The sequence below is a fragment of the Aythya ferina genome, assembly GCF_964211825.1.
Source record: "Aythya ferina genome assembly, chromosome: 1".
Taxonomy (NCBI): Eukaryota; Metazoa; Chordata; class Aves; order Anseriformes; family Anatidae; genus Aythya; species Aythya ferina.
In genome coordinates this window covers 125963372-125980942 of record NC_140296.1, presented here as the reverse complement: position 1 = coordinate 125980942, position 17571 = coordinate 125963372, and the positions used below count along the sequence as shown (strand labels likewise).

At 39.6% G+C, this 17571-nt stretch overlaps 2 protein-coding genes across 4 annotated transcripts in view; both read left to right on the top strand.

The window, feature by feature from the left end:
* Window positions 1–1842: 1842 nt before the first annotated feature.
* On the top strand, window positions 1843–16666 carry PARP11 (poly(ADP-ribose) polymerase family member 11). Of its 3 annotated transcripts, XM_084502794.1 has the most exons (9): window positions 1843–1995; window positions 4576–4704; window positions 4800–4920; window positions 6156–6231; window positions 7734–7806; window positions 7893–8023; window positions 9571–9722; window positions 10186–10269; window positions 10950–16666. In XM_084502794.1, exons 1-9 carry the CDS (start codon window positions 1960–1962, stop codon window positions 10991–10993), a joined length of 846 nt encoding a protein of 281 aa, XP_084358920.1. In that variant the 5' UTR covers window positions 1843–1959; the 3' UTR covers window positions 10994–16666. The 3 variants fall into 3 exon arrangements, with proteins under 3 accessions (XP_084358920.1, XP_084358918.1, XP_084358919.1); XM_084502792.1 differs by lacking the exon at window positions 10950–16666 and having other exon boundaries at window positions 10186–10905; XM_084502793.1 differs by lacking the exons at window positions 1843–1995; window positions 10950–16666 and adding an exon at window positions 2179–2232 and having other exon boundaries at window positions 4580–4704; window positions 10186–10905.
* The window catches only part of CRACR2A (calcium release activated channel regulator 2A), a 70602-nt gene continuing 64020 nt past the window's right edge, over window positions 10990–17571 (top strand). Inside the window, exon 1 of the mRNA XM_084502629.1 lies at window positions 10990–11070. The gene's annotated coding sequence lies outside the window, so the exon portion shown is untranslated. The remainder of the gene's footprint in view (window positions 11071–17571) is intronic.

The window sequence follows — 17571 nt, the reverse complement described above, 5'->3', positions numbered from 1 at the left end:
CTGTGTACAGATTAACAAAGCAAGGCCACACAGACAGGATACATCCCCACAATCATTATGGCTGTTGAACCATGTCAACATGAATATCACACCTGGAAAAGATGTCCCTACTTCTGGAAAATCACTTCATTCCTGAAGCATCATGTTCATGGTAGTGAAATACCCATAGCAATTCACTGGATGCTGCTCTACTTTTTAACTCAGAAAAATAATCTTTTCTACCTATGCACTGAGAGGTGAAGTAAACTCAGCCAGAATCTGTACTTGTCCTGCATGACACTCCCTCAGTATATGAGAAGCTCATCATTTTAAATCCACCTGTTTTTTGTTTGTTTGTTTGTCTTTTGGCTTTCTCTTGTACTGGTTTTGTCTGGGATAGAGTGAATTTTCTTCCTCATAGCTTCTATAGTGCTACGTTTTGGATTTGTGAACAAAACAGTGTTGATAACACACTGAAGTTTCAGCTGTTGCTGAACAATGCTTAGACAACATCAAGGACTTCTCTGTTTCTTATACTGCCCCATCAATGAGCAGGCTGGAAGTGGACAAGAAGAGACTAGGAGGAGACACAGCCAGACAGCTGAACCAACTGACCAAAGGGATATTCCATACCATATGACATCATAGCAGTAAAAAATGGGTAAAAGAAGAAGAAGGTGGTGGGGTTGTGGTAGTGGAGTTATGGTATTTTCTTCCCAAAGTAACTCTTTTGCGTGATGAAGCCTTGCTTTCCTGGAAACATCTGAACATTTGCCTGCCAATAGGAAATAGTAAATGAAGTAATCTTACTTTGCTTCTGTACACACTTTTTGCTTTACCTGTCAAAATGTCTTTTGGACATTTTATCTCAACCTGTTAGTTCTCAAACTTTTACTTTTCCAATTCTCTTCCCCACCCCATTACAGGGAAGTAAGCAAGTGGCTGCGTGGTGCTTGGATGACTGCCACAACAGCTGCTCAATGAAGATCCTTCATAGCAGGATGTACTTCAATGGCTTTGCATAACTTTATGATGATGGCCTATCTGGAAGTTTCCAGCTCAATCTCAAGTGACTGCAGCCTGATTTAGCAGGCAGCTATGGTTTGGTCACTGCCTGCTTTTCTAGCTAGCAGCTCTCATCTTAGTGTCTCTCCAACGAAAGGCTGGGACAAGCTACATTCATGACTACATACTCTTAAAATGAAGTCTTTCCTATGGCTGCTGCTGCTTCTAGATTTCAATTATAGTGTAACGCTGCCCACCAGGCGCTCATTTTTTAAGCCCTGAAGGTCTATTTGATGAATTCAAACTCCAACAGACTGGAGTTTTTATTGATATTTGCACTAGATAAATCTCTTAAAACTGTTCATTTTGCAGCCTGACCTGGTGCTAATATGGTATGAATTATTTAAAATGCTATGTATAAAGAACTAAATACGTGTAGTGGTTCACGGGGCCCATGAGGAGAACCACGGGCTGTGAAAATCATTGGTAGAGAGGAGGCCCATTGACTACCCTTAAATGCAGGCAGTAATTAAAAGAACAAACGTGTAAGGTACAGAGAAATGACCCCAGAAAGATGCGTAAAGGACTGCTGAACCCCACAGGACTGAGGGGTGACTGTCACACTGCTTCCTTATGGAGGTCAGCAGATCCCCACACAGCCATCCAGCCCGAGGCAGAGGCACACTGTGCATCCTCACTGCTCTTCCTCGGGCACAACACATCCTCCTCTTCCTCCTCCTCCTCCTCCAGCCCCGCCTCCCCCGCTGGCAATTTGCATGCCAGGCCTCACCCCCCTCTGTGACGAACCGATATAGCGCTGCCCCTCCCCTTTCCCCTGCCATCACTAACGGAAGCGCCCGGACCCTGAGCGCTGCCGTCCCCCCGAGCTGCGGCGCCCGGCTCGCTTCCTCCCTTGTCCTCCCCCTCCCTCTCCCCCCTCACAGCGCACACGCCCCTCCCCGCCCCCCAGCCAACATGTGGGGAGCGAGCCCGGGGTGGGCGGCGGATGCGGTGAGTGCGGGCGGGTGGGGGACGGGGGAAACGGCCCCTCCTGCCGCCCTGCTGCTGCCTCCGCACGCCGCTCCCCTCCCCTCCCCTCCCCTCTCCGCGCCGCCCCGCCCCGCCTCGCTCCGCCCCTGGCAGCCGTGGAGAGGGAGGGAGGGAGGCAGGGAGGGGAGGGTGTTGCTACGTTGGGGAGGAGGAAGTGGCGGCGCTGGCCACCATCTTTGGGGGGAGCGTGGCAGGCAGGTTGTGGGGCCGGGGAGGGCGTGAGTGAGTGGTGGTGCGGCGGTGGTTGGATTGCTGCCCCCCCCTCCCGTGTCCTTGAGCTACGAAGGAGTCGCCTCTGGAGGGAGGTGGTGAAGCGGGGTGACCGCAGCAGTGGTCCTCCGCGGTGTAAAGGGGGAAGCGTTGGTGTATCTGTGGAGGAGATCACCTGCTCTGTCCTGTGTGTGTTTATGCTAGCGTCATTTTCCCTCGCACTCCCCCTTTCCAGCCCTGAGCTCTTGGTTTCAAGTCTCCTGATCAGGTGCCCTGTTTGCTAAGGAAGGGGGACAGAGTCCTTTAACACTGCTTGTGTTCCCATCAGGGCCCTAGATAACATTATTTATAGGCAAAACAGCCTTCAGCAGTAAAGCACAGTCCACCAAATGGATAGTATAAGAAAGCAACTCATCAGGATGCGCCTTAAATCATGCTTATTCAAGTCTAAAATTGCAGCTAGGTAAATGAGACCATGCGTTAACAGTAATTAAAAAACAACCACAAACATATGTAGTCATAGCACAACACACAAATGAGCATTCATTCTCTTTAGAAGGGTGCTTTTGCTGTCAAAAGTAATTGTGTTGGCTTTAAAACGTTCCCGGTCAAAACGGGACCATTAAAAGCAGTAGTATTAGTGGGAGTTGAGAGGACTTCTGCTAGCAACAGCATTGCCAATAAAATTATCATTGCTGCATCTTTGCTATTTGACATTCTGTCATCCAGAAAACCCACTGAGTTTTTTCTGCTCACTGTGTGTACATTCAGAGCTTTTGGACAAAAAAACTACCTGTTCCTTATAAGTGGTGTGAATATGTTTTTAAATCCATCAGTAAATTGAATAATTTTCTTCAAGCATTTTGGATTTGTATCACTTTTGAGAACAGCTCTTTTGTTGTGTTTTTGGCTTTGGGTCATTCTTCCATACTACCATACATACCATCCTGGAATCTACCTGTTTAGCCTGGACTCTTTGGCTTACTCTAGCTTCAGAAGCTATGAGCATAACTGTCTCATTGACAAATTATTCTGGAGGTTGTGTTGCTCCCAAAGGCATACAGATGTGTTGATAGGGCATAGATGAATATGCCTTCTCTGTTTGTAACTTGTTTGAAAGCCATTACTGATTTGAATGATCAGATTCAAAGCCCTGAACTAGCATTGGCATGGAGTTGTGGTGTCTGGCCATTTTGGTAGAAACATAAGGAAACTAAAGTTTACTAAAAAAGCCTGAATTGCTTTTCTCTTAGTTGTTTAAAAAAAAAAAAAAAAAAAAAAAAAAAAGGTGTAGGCTACTGTATGTCAACCTCTAGGAGAGAACATGGCCAAATACTAATGTAAGCAGAAGAATCAAATTGAAGGTGGAAGTTTATCATCAAAAGATCTTGGTCACTTGTGCTTTAACACCAAGTGAATATAGGCTCTATGTTTTTGTATTGGTATGAAGAATGGAAGAGGTGTTGATAGATGCCCTCTGTAACAGAAGACATTTTTCTTACTCTTGCAAAATATTTTTGTCATGCAGCTGATGTACCTCTGGTCTAATTTTGCTGGAACTTGAGGCAGCTATATATGTAGTTAGCCTTGCAGGCTCTCATTTCTACTAAAGCAAGTTTGCCCTCAAATGTATTTTAGAGATGTTGTATAGGTCTATCACCAGTTCTGCTTTTTTTCCATTTATGTCTTTATAGCCTTCTAGAGCTTTTGATGGTAAGGGGTCATTCCTTTTTTGAAATATGGTCTCTAGCTGTTGCCATGAAGAGGTTTCTAAAAAATTAAGGCAGAACAATAGCCCTAGTGTAAGTTTTCTGCTCAACTCCTGTCCCAGTAGTACTGGCCAGTTGTTACTTCTAGTTTCTCATATATGCCTTCTTCAGGCCTCTCTACCTTTATTGTGGATTGAAGTGTCCAGGAAACATCTGAAACATCTAGGAGATGAACTGAACTTTATTTGCCTTATTTGTGCTAAATGCTTCTTGAAAGAAAAAGTTTAGTTGAGGAAATTGTTGGGAAGAGCATCTGTCATGATTAAGCAGTTAGATAAGATGAATTGCGTACCCTGTCTGGGAGGAGGTCATACCTTTTTCTCTGAAAGATTCCCCCGTGCCCCTTTAGCATTTTTGCTGTTTGGTGGGGAGGTGCTATGTTAGGCAATATCATAGAGTTGCTTGGGTTGCATGTATGTAGTAGAGTCAAGTACTTTAAAAGTGTTCAAGATTTTTTTGTTGAAAAAAGAAAGAACAATCCTAGACAGCTCCTAAAGGTGTTCAGGCATAACAAGGTCTGGGGAGAGTCTTTTTTGTGATACTATGTATGTCAATGTTTCAGGAAGTGCTTCAAAGAACACCTGAAGAATTCTTTCAAAAGATGGAAGGTTCAGTTGAAGAGATGGATACCTCTGATACCCAGTGGGGCTGGTTTTATTTGGCTGAATGTGGTAAATGGCATATGTTTCAGGTAACTACATATGAAGTTATATTAGTTATGATTTCTGTATGTCAAAGTACCTATTGTTGAATTTGTCTAAATGTGCTTTTTCATTTATTTTGAAGACTGATTCAAACAGTCATTGCTCAGTTAGCAGTGAAGATATTGAAAAGAGCTTCAGAACAAATCCACATGGTTCTCTTTCTTTTACTACTGCAAAATTTAACTACGTGCTAGATTTTTCAGGTATGTATCTTCATTGAGTAAATTTAAATAACAGAGGTGTCAGATAGATGAGTTCATTCGTTGATTGAGGAAATAATTGTCCTCATCTCTACTGCACTTGTGATAGGAAGTGTCTTTATGGGAAAGTACACAGGCATTTTTTGAGGTCCCTGCCTTGTTAAGTTTTCTAGTGTAGTTTACGAATAAAGTAGATCGTTGTATTTACTAGGAGTCAATTGTGTCAGTATTGATTACCTTATTGGGACTGTGAAATCTGAACTTTTTTTAACACACAACAGAGCTTGTATGCTTGAAAAATCTTTCCCATTTAGAGGAATAGTAAACAATTGTATGAAGGAAGTTTTCTGCAAAATATTTTTAATAAAGTGGTTTTTTAATTTGGCATGTATTTTAAGCCAATTCCCTTGTTGAAATAACAAGGAGATAGCCAAAAGGATTTGATAGTAGGCTGTAGTAGATCTTATGTATGTCATATTTGTAAAGTACAGAAAGTTACTGAATATATATGTATCTAATTAATGTGTTCTTTATTTAAAAATGTGTTCTAATGACATTTTTAGCTTTTTCATCAGTACATTATTTTTCTTTCGAATAAGTTCTGAAACAGCTGTGTGCTTAAATAGAAGCCTCTTCCAAATTGAAGAAAATAACGGTATTTCAAATACAGATAGAAGGGAGTGGGTAAAACAGTGATATACTTGGAATAAAGTAGCATGTAACAGTACAAGAAGTTTGATGTTTATTTATGTTGAAATGTCTGTTAAAGAAAAAGAAGTTTCACATCTGGACTAAAAGCAAAAATAAATGCAAATGTTAAATGACATTTTTATTGTACCATTTGTAGATCACGATATTTTACATTAAGAACAGTCTTAAGTCATTCTGGTGGTGTTAAAGTCAGTCTAACTTTAGCCATTGATTTAACGGGTCTGAATAGTGGCTGTTAGAACAGTGTTCTAACAATAAGCATTTGGTTTGTATAGTATTTGCAAGTTTTGTCAACTCATAAATGGCAGAGATTCTGAGGTCTGTATTTTGAGTTTATCTAAAAAGCATATTTGTTAATTGCTGAAATACGTGCTGTAAAGTAACGTTTGATGTAGTGTTTTTTTTAAAAAAAAAAAAAAAAAACAACAAAACAAAACAAAACAAAAAACAAACACACATGTAAATACTTCATATGCATTCCCTATGAATCCCAGAAACATTCATCCTAACTCTTGTTTTATTCTCAGTGATGAAACAAACGAACCTAACTACCCTTAAAGAACGGCCAATAAAGCGAGCTCCCTTTTCTATCAGTGCTTTCAGGTAAGGAAATAAAATGAAGCCTCTTTATTTTGATTTTAGTCCTGATTTAAATAATATTAAACAAAAATATGTTTTATATGTATTGTTTATATTTATTTACTTTTTGCATCAAATAGTGTAAGAATTGGACTAAAGTGGGAGAGCAAGTCAAGTGAAAGAAATTTTAGAGGGAGAGTGACTTTTTTTTAAATTTCTTTTATATATATGTATATACATATATATATATATTTAGAAAGTAAGGAACTTGTAGTAGGAGAGGCAAGGCATACTGAATACTGATATCCTTTGGCAAGATTCTTAAATCTGTATCTGACTTTAGCTATTGGAGGCACTTGCTGTTGAATGTACCTGTTGAATCAGAATTGCTGATTAGAGAAACGGAGAAGCAGCAGCAAAAAGTGGAGTAGTTTGTTCCATTGTAACAATGACTTCATGAATTACTTAGAAGGAATATTGTAACAATAAAAAATATTATATTTTCTTGCCTACATGTTTTAATCATTTACTCTAAAATGATTTGAAATGACCAGAAATTGCATCCTAATGACAAGATTGTTTTATGAGTCTAATTGCTTCAGATTGCAAGTTTCTTACTTTTTGATCAGTGATTGGATGTAAAGCTCTGGTGATGTAAATCCGATATTCAAAAAATAGTCAATTTTATCTGCAATAGTATCACTGCATATTTACCATCTGGATTGCGGGTTATTTTTTTCCAAAATAGTACTTAGAAATAATTTTAATTCTGAATGTTGTCTCAGTATATTTTCAAAAAGAAATTTGGCATTTGTGGTAAGGAATGTTCTTAGCAAACTTTTTAAACTGACATTCAGGAGAGGGCTGTTTTTTTTTTTTGTTTTAAGTATCAGCTGTTTTTCAGTGAATGTTCCCAGAAGTATACATAGTATACATCCAATAATGAGGCAATTTAGTTTTGCTTTTTGTTTATTGAATAATTGCATTCAATACTTTATCAAAATACTCTCTTTTCACATGCTGACACCATTCTTTAGTTTCAAATTGCTTCATTTTGTCCCTGTTTTGGGGCCTAAAAGACGCTACATATGTGGTGTATGTAGATGCCTAAAATACATTTTTATTGATGTTGTGAGAATAAATTCAACCAAACTTTTCAAGTGTGTATTTCTACCATGATGATTTTAAATACTTCAAATAAGGGCTTGATTTTCAGAGGTTTGGACTAGTTTTATTTCCTGATTCTTTGGAACATTTGGGCTGTATGTGCACTCTCACATTTCTAAATCAGTCTTGCTCTCCAGATGTTGCAGACCTTTATGACCATTTATTTTGATTTAAATTTCTGTCTTTTATTGGATAGATGGTGTAATGAGATTGTTCATTACCATGGTTTGTTTTGATTTTGTGTAAGTTTTTTTTTTTTTTTTCATACCGTATTGTTTGAAGCAAGAGATTGACTGGAGGAAGAAAATAACTCTTTTCCTTGATGTGATGTGTTTTTACCTTTTTTTGTTTGTTTGAAGCGTCATTTGTGATAATGAAGCTATCCCTGTTCCTTCACACTGGGAGAATGTAAATCCTGAGGAGCCATATCAGGTAAGAGTTGGTAGACAAGTTGGACAAAACCACGTGATAAGGAAATACTTCACATTGAAAATGTACTAACCTCTTTTTTTCCCCAGCTTATTCCTTTGCAAAAGAAAACAAATGAATATATTGAAGTTTCTGGTCTCTTTGGAAAAACAATGGATACCCACCGAATTAAAAGAATTAAGAGAATACAAAATCTAGACTTGTGGGAGTTTTTTTGCAGGTGAGATTATTTTTAAAGCCAACAGGTTTACAGCTGTTAACAGAGCAAATCTCGAAGGCATTCAGTAGGAAAACGTTTAGTTGCTTTTATTATTATTTAATTAAAATGTGTTAGTTTTAACATTTTTTCTTTATTTGCTCACCTGTCATTCTACTGATCATGTTCAAAATTCTGTTTTCAAGACTCTTAACTTCTACAGGTGCAGAACTGTAATGCTTCTTTAAATGCATCAGATATAAATGTAGCACAGATGAAACATGCATTGAAATGTTTCTGGAATTTATCACGTTAAAGTATTGTTCTAATCCAAGAAGTTGCATATAAATTGGTATTTAATATCTTGCTGTCACAGTTGTTTGTGAAGTATATATTACTTTTGAACAGTAAAACAAAATAAACATATCTTTCAAGCTAAATAAGCTAAATACTGCAAGGTTTTCAATCCTGTGAAATGTATTTATTTATAAATCTGGAATAATTGAAATATAATGCCATTAATACGATGAAGAATCTTTGCTGCCTGTCTCTTTACCTAGACTTGGTTGATAGAACTGACAATTCTCCAAACTGTAGGCCCTGAGAATGCTTCCCCAGTTCAAGTCTGTACTACAGACTTGAAGCAGACTTATAAGCAGATTACTTCATTTGATAAACCTAAATATGTGCCTTCTCTTTCCCCAGGCACTGTGTTTTTTATGGGAAGAAAATTCAGGTACATAAACAAGGACAAAGCTATGATACACTTCAGCTTATCCTTGTCTGGACAGTCAAGGGATCATAGCTATGAACAGCGTAGTGATTTAGATGTGGCTCCAAAGTCCAGTTCTTCAGGGATCTTAGGAAAATGCAGTTGATAGAAAGTCGCTTGAGAAAAGGTTGATGAAAAATACATTTGTTCTTTAATTGTAGGTGCTATATGGCTTTCTGCCAAAAAATCTGTAATACAGGTTCACCTGTAGTATAAAAGTTTAGTGTTTTTTTTTCTACCAAAATTCTAGAATGATAGAACACAAGATGTAGCTCTTTAGAAAGTATATGAACCATAAATTCAGAAAACCATGATCATGTTGAAGAAATTCTACCTGAACAGTAAGGTAATTTCATTTTTAAGGTTTTTGCTATTTTACCAGGATAATTACTCTTAATAATCCACTAACGTTGCTATCCCTCCAACCATACTATTTAAGCTGATGAAGAGAACAAAAACCACAAAATAGGAGAACAGTGCTTTTTATTTTCAAAATTTATGCTCAGGAAATGACTATATTGAAACAAATGTCACGTGAACAAAGTTGATAAATTTTAAAAAATACCTTTTTTTCTAAACTTAGATTACTTCTGAAAATAGTCTACGTCATCCAGATGTGCAATATCTAAACAGGTACCTTAAGAATTCTGATCTCTTTCAAAAGCTGTAATCATCTAGACACTTGCAGAAGTGGAATTTATGAAGTGCTTTAGGTCTGTTCTCCCTGCATTGTTTTCAGCATAAGAACTTGATTTGTTTGTGCGGATATTTGTAATACTGTATTGTGTGTTTTCTTTAGGAAAAAAGCTCAACTGAAGAAGAAAAGAGGTGTCCCAACTATTAACGAGCAGATGTTATTTCATGGCACCAGTAATGAATTTGTAGAAGCAATATGTATTCACAATTTTGACTGGAGGATAAATGGGATGCATGCTGCTGTATATGGAAAAGGTAAGTATTTTTGTCACACACAGCAGTTTGGCAATCTGAACAGTTAGTTCAACATTGTTACATGTTCCCTATAGAATGTTCTTTGTACTCTTTGTTTTTCAGGGAGCTCTTCAATATAGCTTTGCTTTTACATAAAGTGTAATTAAGAAAGTTAGGATACAATAAAGAATTAAATCGGTGCAAGTGGCTGGTAGAGCTGGAGGCTGGGGTGGGGGACAGATGAACAGCAAAGCAATGTTGGTTCCTATTAAAAATGTTCACACTAAATATTTGTTCATGTTACTGTAGTTCCAGCAATTTAGGGAAAAAAGGGATTGCTGCTGAACATAAACAGACGTATATCATTATTCTGATACCTATATCCATGTATTACCTGAATCAGTTAAGCTAACACAACAAGAATGTCATCAGATACTTATTTTTTTTTCTTTTTTTTTTTTCTTTTTTTTTTTTAATTTGCAAGGGACCTATTTTGCAAGAGATGCATCATATTCCAGTCGTTTCTGCAAAGAGGACATGAATCATGGAAATACCTTTCAAATTCATGGTGTGAATCTGCAGTCTCATCCACATAGACCAGATAAAGTCATGTTTCTTGCTCGTGTATTGACTGGTGACTATATCAATGGTGATTCAAAATACATGAGACCTCCTTCAAAAGATGGAAGTTTTGTGAACTTGTATGACAGCTGTGTGGATAATACCTGGAACCCAAAGATCTTTGTTATCTTTGATGCCAACCAAATCTATCCTGAGTACTTAATAGAATTTTGTTAAGTTCAAAAGGAGCTGAACTGAATATTTGTTTGTCTTCTTGATACTTTTGTTCCTTTTGCAAAGACGACAATATAAAAACTTGAAGCGTGAAAGGAGGGAGGTGAAAGAAAAGGTAGCGTATATTTATGGAGAAGGGAAGCTATTAAAAGTTTGAGAGATTGTCCAGCTGTCAAGATCTGTGAAACAAACTTTACTAATGCGTTTTTCAGATGTAGCACCTACTACAAATCTGAAATGCTTAGTGAGCCTTAGATACATTGTGCATTGGTAAGTTTTCAAAGACAAGATGTATGTATAAAAATATATTACAAGTATTTATTCATGTGGTAGAAATATGTTTCTTATATAGTATGTATATGATGAAACTAACCTTTTATAAAGATTGTCTGTAGAACTTAAAGCTAAACTCAGGTGACTTTTCCTATGTGTATGTATGTCTGTGTTCTGTAGTACACATTGCTTTGCATTTGGAGGTCTCTTGGTTTGAATTCTAAACCTGCAAAAGAAATCCATCTGGAAACAACAGATAAAGGACCTACAGTTCACCAAAGCTGCTATGTTTGACTTGAAGGTAAGCTTCAACTATATACTTGCTAGATTTTAAAATTGCACTACAATTTCAACTTTTAGGTTGGATATTAGGAAAAATTCCAAGAGTTTTGAAGCATTGGAACAGGCTGCCCAGGGAAGTAGTTGAGTCATCAGCCCAGGAGGTATTTAGAAGATGTGTAGATGTGGTGCTAAGAGACATGGTTTAGAGGTAGGCTTTGCAGTGCTAGGTTAATTGTTGGACTTGATCTCAGAGGTCTCTTCTAGCCTAAATGATTCTATGATCTCTGATCGCAGTTGAAATCTCTAGGTCCTCCTGTTCCAAGCATGATTCACATTTGATTCACTAATACAGTAGCTATGCCAAGGGCACACTGTTTCCCACATTGTGTGAAATAGCAAATCGTGGGGAGCTTCTGCATTACTGACTCCTTTTTATTCTTAACCAGCAGTCTATAGAATACACATTTCATGAAACTAACAAATACACATGCCATTACTTTTATTTGTTCTTCTATTTCATCAGAGGTATGAACTGACCTTCCTAGCTAAGGAAACTGAATGAATGGGTTTTTAATGTCTCACGGACACAAAATATTATCAACTATACTGATTTTAGTATCTTTTCTAATAGTTTGTATTCTGTTCTCTTGTTTACTACTTAAAGAAATTGAATTGCAGAATCTTAATCTTACTACATCACTGCACAACTGTAGTTTTCAGCTTTTCTTTTAATATAGTGTTCTGCTTCCTGGTGATCTTTGTGCTGATGAATCTTGATACTGCACATATCTGCAAAGCAGCCATCTTCTCGCTGGCAAGGAGAGAGATTATTAGCGCAAGCAAAGTCCAGAATGGTAATGGTAACCAATATGAAAAATAGTTGGACTTAATAAAAAGAACAGAGGAAAAGGAAGAAAGGAAAATAATTTTTGGATTAAGGAACGTTAAAGAAATTAAAAGGGATTTGGTCAGATTATGGGGAACAAAAGGTGCTGTTCTCAATTACTATTGTTTGTTCTTTTATGTGCCTTAAACTGAGGTAAAATTTTCTTATTAAATTATTTTTGTGGCAGAATGTTTGCACATAGGCATAACATTTCAATTTGAGATGATCTTATTTCTATATCATATTGGGCTTCCTCTTCCAGTTTTGCTTTTTAGAATGGGTATATACTCAGATATGCTGAATTGCCTCATTTCATCCAAGGCAGTTTAGGAGTTGATCTTCATTCCAGTTCATTCACAGAGGCAGTTTTTGCAGATTTGAACTTAAAAGTTTGCACAACAAAAAGGATTTAGCTTTTTTGTATAGAAGCTGTCCCAGTACCAAGTGCCTTGTACACTCACATCTAACCTAGATGTGAGATGCATAATATACTAACTGTGCTTAGTGACTTAAATTCCAGAGTACATTGGATGCTAGTTTAGCTGGTGGTTTGAGGACAGGGCTGATCCAACTTAAACTGTCATCAGCAAACAAGATCCTAGTGGGAAGGCTAAAGTGACCTTATGCAGTCTGCACAGGCACAGATTATTATTTTCAGGAAAAAGATTTGTCAGTAATTAGTGTGCTTTTAATTGGCTACCTATACAGACTACATCTGATAAACATGTATTAGTCTTAAAATTCCTTTGACTGGTATGTCAATCAGTGCTGTAATTGTAATGGTTGTTAGGCACTGTCCAAAATAGCATACTCATCAAAATCAGGTCTATTCCAGTTTCACCCTGCTGGGCAGCTCAACTCAACCACAACTGTTCTCTGACTCCCCCTCCCAACCTCAAAGGAAAAGGGGGAGGAAATAAGATGGAAAGGGCTCAAGAGTAGAGATAAGGACAGGGATGTCACTCAGCAATTACTGTCACAGGCAAAAAAGACTCAGCATAGGGATATTAATATAATTTATCACTAGCAGACTAGTACAGTGAGAAACTAAAAGCAGACTGAAAACACCTGCTGTCTCATCCACCCTCTTATAACTTCTCCCCCCAAGTGGCATAGGGAACAGGGAATGGTGGTTGTGGTCAGTCCGTAAAACTTCTGTCTCTTCCACTCTTTCATGGTCACTCTCTGCCCCTGCTCCAATGTCAGGTCCCTCCCATGGGATGTAGTCCTTCCCAAACTGATCTTACATTGGTTTCCCACAGACAGCAGCTCTTCAAGAACTGCCCCTATATGGGTCTGTACCACAAGGTCCATCTGTCAGGATCAAACTGCTCCAGTATGGGTCCCTCACAGATGGCAGCTCCCCCCAGAGCTCCCACCTGCTCCTGCATGGGCACCTCTCCACAGGTACAGGTCCATCCTGGAGTCTACTCCAGAGAGAACTCACCATAGGCCACAGCTTCCTGCAGGCCACATCCACCTGCTCCACTGTGGGCTCCTCTGTGGGCTGCAGCATGGAGATCTGCTCCACTGTGGGACCCATGGGCTGCAGGGGGACAGCCTGCTCCATCATAGTCCTCCCCACAGGCTGCAGGGAAAATTCTGCTCTAGCACATGGAGCACCTCTTTCACGTCCTTCTTCACTCACCTCGGTGTCTGCAGAGCTGTTTTTCACTCTTCTCTCCCAGCTGCTACTGTGCAACGATTTTTTCTCTTACTTAAATATGCTCTCACAGATGCACAACCAACATCACTTACTGGCTCAGCTCTGGCCAACAATGGGTCCCTTCAGGAGACAGATGAATCAGGCTCTTATCTAATGTGGGAATGCTTCCAGACTCTTCTCACAGAGGCCACCCCTGCAGCCCCCTAGCTACCAAAGTCTTGCCATGTAATACACTCATTGAACTGCCAAAAGTTTGCATGGAACCACCTTTCAACCCTATCAGTATCACTGTGGATGGCATCCCTTTCCTCCAGCATGTCAACTGCCCCACACAGCTTGCTGTCAACTGCAAGCTTGCTGAGGACGCACTCAATCTCACTGTCCATGTCACTGACAAAGATCACCAGTCCCAGTGTTGATCCCTACGGAATGCCACTTTCCCAACCTCATCCCAGGCTGATTGAACAATTTCTCTGTATTCTTCCCAGGCAACCTGTCCTTGCTTCCTCTGTGTGCTTCCTTTTTTGTGTTTGAGTTTGAATTCACTGGTTTGATTTCTGTCATTTATAGGGTAGAAAAGTTTGTTAGCGAGCTACGTTAGAGATCAATGTTTTTTGTGAAAAACATAATTCATAGCAAATCGCGTGGTCACAGGGATGGTATCCTTGTGGGATTTTTGCTTTTTCTAGGCTTAGTTCTGGAGAATGATACTCAAACCTTTCCAAATAAAATGAATATAGGGCAAGAGAGAATGAAATTCATGACCAGTGCAAGGTGATGACAAGAAAAAAAAACCACTGACTCTAAATTTAGAAGTAGTGCTAAGGGATGGTGAGTGTGGCTGCCTCTCCCAGTCACTCCAGTCAAGGACTTCCACCTCCCTGGCTGCTGGAGCTCATCCCAGGGACCTGGGGTCTCTGCCCAGGTTTAGGGCTGTAACTGATGATTTTTCCTTCGTAGGTTCAGCCAGTAGTGAAGCCAAGCATGTATGCCACACAGAGTACTGCCAGAAAGTCCTGCCTTCAACAGCACCTACACGTAGCACTTGCCTAAAACAAAAGCTGGTATGCATGCTAGAAGGGTGCTAATGCAGCTATTATATATTTAGGTTTGCAAGCACACACACATTAATAGATCTCTTAAGTACTGGCGCAATCCTTCTGTCTGGCTGGCTCCTCTGCTTGGATCCTGGGCCCTGTTACCTTTCCCCTGGTCTCCTACTTGCCAACTGGTCCAGCTTGATGCTTACTGAAAATGTGCAGCACTCACACACGCATCCCACAGCTGCCACTCACTGATGTCCCTCCTGAATACCAGAATGTGCCCTTGCCCGCTTGATAACTCTAACCTGGACCCGAGGCACCCCTACTCACCAGCTCATCTAGCTTGAAGTTTGCTAGCGTACACATACACATGACCTGTGTACACCAGGTTTTATGAAGATACAGATGCTTGGCCTACCCTCGGCAGCTGGTACCAAGCATGTGGGCCGTGACATGTGACCCTGCACCAGCCACCAGTGCTGAGCCCCTCATTCATCCCAGTCCTCCCAGGCAGCCAGTTTTGGGGGCACACACTGTTGTTACTCCAGTGGCTGAAAGTTAAAGACCTCACTCCAATAGCTGATGTTGAGACTGCCACTCACTCTAGGAGCTGGCACCACAGGCTGGGTGTGCCTAGATCCTCAGTCTGACTCCGGTAGCCGGCATCTAGTCCGCTCCAGTAGCTGGCAGTCTGGTTTCAAAGTCTGTAGGAGCCTTCCTAGAGAGCTATGGTCCCTCCAACTACTGAGGCTAGGACAGCTCCAGTAGCTGGCACCAGAGGCCATATATGCCCACTCTCCCAATCCAGTAGCTGGAGACACACACATACAGGTCTTGCCAGTAGCTGGCACTTAGTCCTTGTAGCATGCCTACACATGGGATAGAAGGTGAAATTACGCACAGAGATGGTTAAGGAAAGGTTTAATAAGAAGATATAATGAGATTGGACTGTCTGCAGCAATCAAGTGCAGGGCTCAGCCAGACAAGCATACTAACCATCTCTGTTTTACACATGACCAGCCACTTTTGTACCTTTTAACGTCTAAACCCACTCTGTTCTTTCATCTTGCCAGCGCCAAAGTCCATGTTGATCTTCCTGGAAGTAGCACCTGTAGTTTCTTAATCAATTTATGTGACTAGTGAGATTTCTTTCTTGTCATTGTCTCCATGTTTGTTTTTTTAGGTCTGTCTCTGGATACTTTGTTTCCAGTTTCCTCATTTTCCCTTAGTTTTCCAACTGACAGGATCCCTGTTCAGATAACCTTACTGGGATAGATAAAGAGTCTCACACTCTCATGTGCCAGTTAGTGCAACTGACCAGATTTGTTTTCATTGCTGCCTCCCTTTTGTCAGTCAGGTTTGTGTCCCTGTATATTTTTGTTTATGGCTTCCTCCCTTTCTTACTGTTCCTTGTTACATTGGAAAAGTCTTTGATCAGATATCCTTAAAGGTACAAACACTGCTTCCATGTATTCTTACAGATTATTTGTTTAAAGAACCCACTTGAATGTGCAGGTGTAGGAGAGCATTTGCTGTGCAGTGAAATAAGTAAGAATTTGCAGTGTAATGAAGAGAGTGTGTACAGTATAGGAAAAGGACTATCTGATGCAACATTAAAACAAAATATGTCTGCCAATGCAGACATTAATCAATTCCATAGAATACTATAAAATTAGTTTCTCTTCCTGGTGTGCTTTGAGTTGTTATGAGTTTGATATTGTTGTCATATTAAGGACAGTAAATCAGCTGGTCCTGGCATTTTGTAGATTTATCACATTTAGAGTTTTCTTTCACGCCTACTACATTTAGAGTTTTTTTTGTAGAAGAGATTGTAACTGGTTTGACAAAGAACTCCACTCCTAGAAACAACTGCCTAAAGTTATGCCCTTTTCAGCTATTGACTTTGTTAACTGGAAATATCATTAAATTCTTGTGTTATACTTTAGTTGTATTGGGATGCTTTTGAGGTCTTTTTGTTTCAGCATTTTATTTTTAGAAGAGTGTAATTTGTAGATAGAAAGGAATGAAAGAACAATCAGAGGAGGGCCGCAAATTTGATCAGAGGGCTGGAGCACCTCTCCTATGAAGAAAGGCTGAGAGCTGGGGATGTTCAGCCTGGAGAAGAGAAGGCTCTGGGGAGACCTTACTGAGGCTTTTCAATACTTGAAGGGGTCTTTTAAAAAAAACGATAGAGAAAGACTCTTTACTTAGGTAGATAAAGGTAGGACAAGGGGGAATGGTCTTAAACAAAAAGTGGATAGATTTAAATCTAGATAGATGTAGATCATTAGGAGGAAATTCTTCACTGTAAGGGTAGTGGCGTACTGGAACAGCTTGCCAAGAGAAGTTGTAGATGCCCCATCCCTGGAGGGGTTCAAGACCAGATTGGATGAGGCCTTGGTCAACCTGATCTAGTGGGCGACATTCCTGCCCATGGCAGGGGGGTTGGAGTTAGGTGATCCTTAAGGTCCCTTCCAACCTGAGCCATTCTATGATCGATAAAAAAGCAGAAATCTGACAACATTTCAGCATTTAGGAAAACTGCTTAGACCATGAAAGGCTGAAAGGGTGCCAGTCAGAAGGCAGACAATGGAAATTACATTGTTTCTTATTAGAAACCAAGAACATTTGGACCAATTTCCTGTTTCAGTCTACTAGCCAATAAGTAACAAGATTTTACTTAAAGGGAATGAAATCATATTGACACTAAAAGGAACAACCCTAAATGTTTCTTTTATTTTCTCAGCTTGTCCTCAGATATGATTTTCTTAATTTTGACTAATAAAGAAATCTAATACATAAACAAATTACAGGTGGTGATTACCTTACCCATGTCCTGGTTTCATGAACAATATAAGGCAACAGAAGGCCTTAGCCTGCTCGCATCTCTCTGTTCCCCATGCTCTGTTTGCATTCATTTAGTCA

Bases quoted from the DNA above. Each gene is read 5' to 3' on its own strand.
- PARP11 (XM_084502792.1), top strand. From the start codon at position 1,960: ATGTGGGGAGCGAGCCCGGGGTGGGCGGCGGATGCG. The intron at 6,232-7,733 runs GTAAGGAAATAA...GTTTGTTTGAAG, and splicing joins TTTTCTATCAGTGCTTTCAG to CGTCATTTGTGATAATGAAG. The intron at 9,723-10,185 runs GTAAGTATTTTT...TTAATTTGCAAG, and splicing joins TGCTGCTGTATATGGAAAAG to GGACCTATTTTGCAAGAGAT.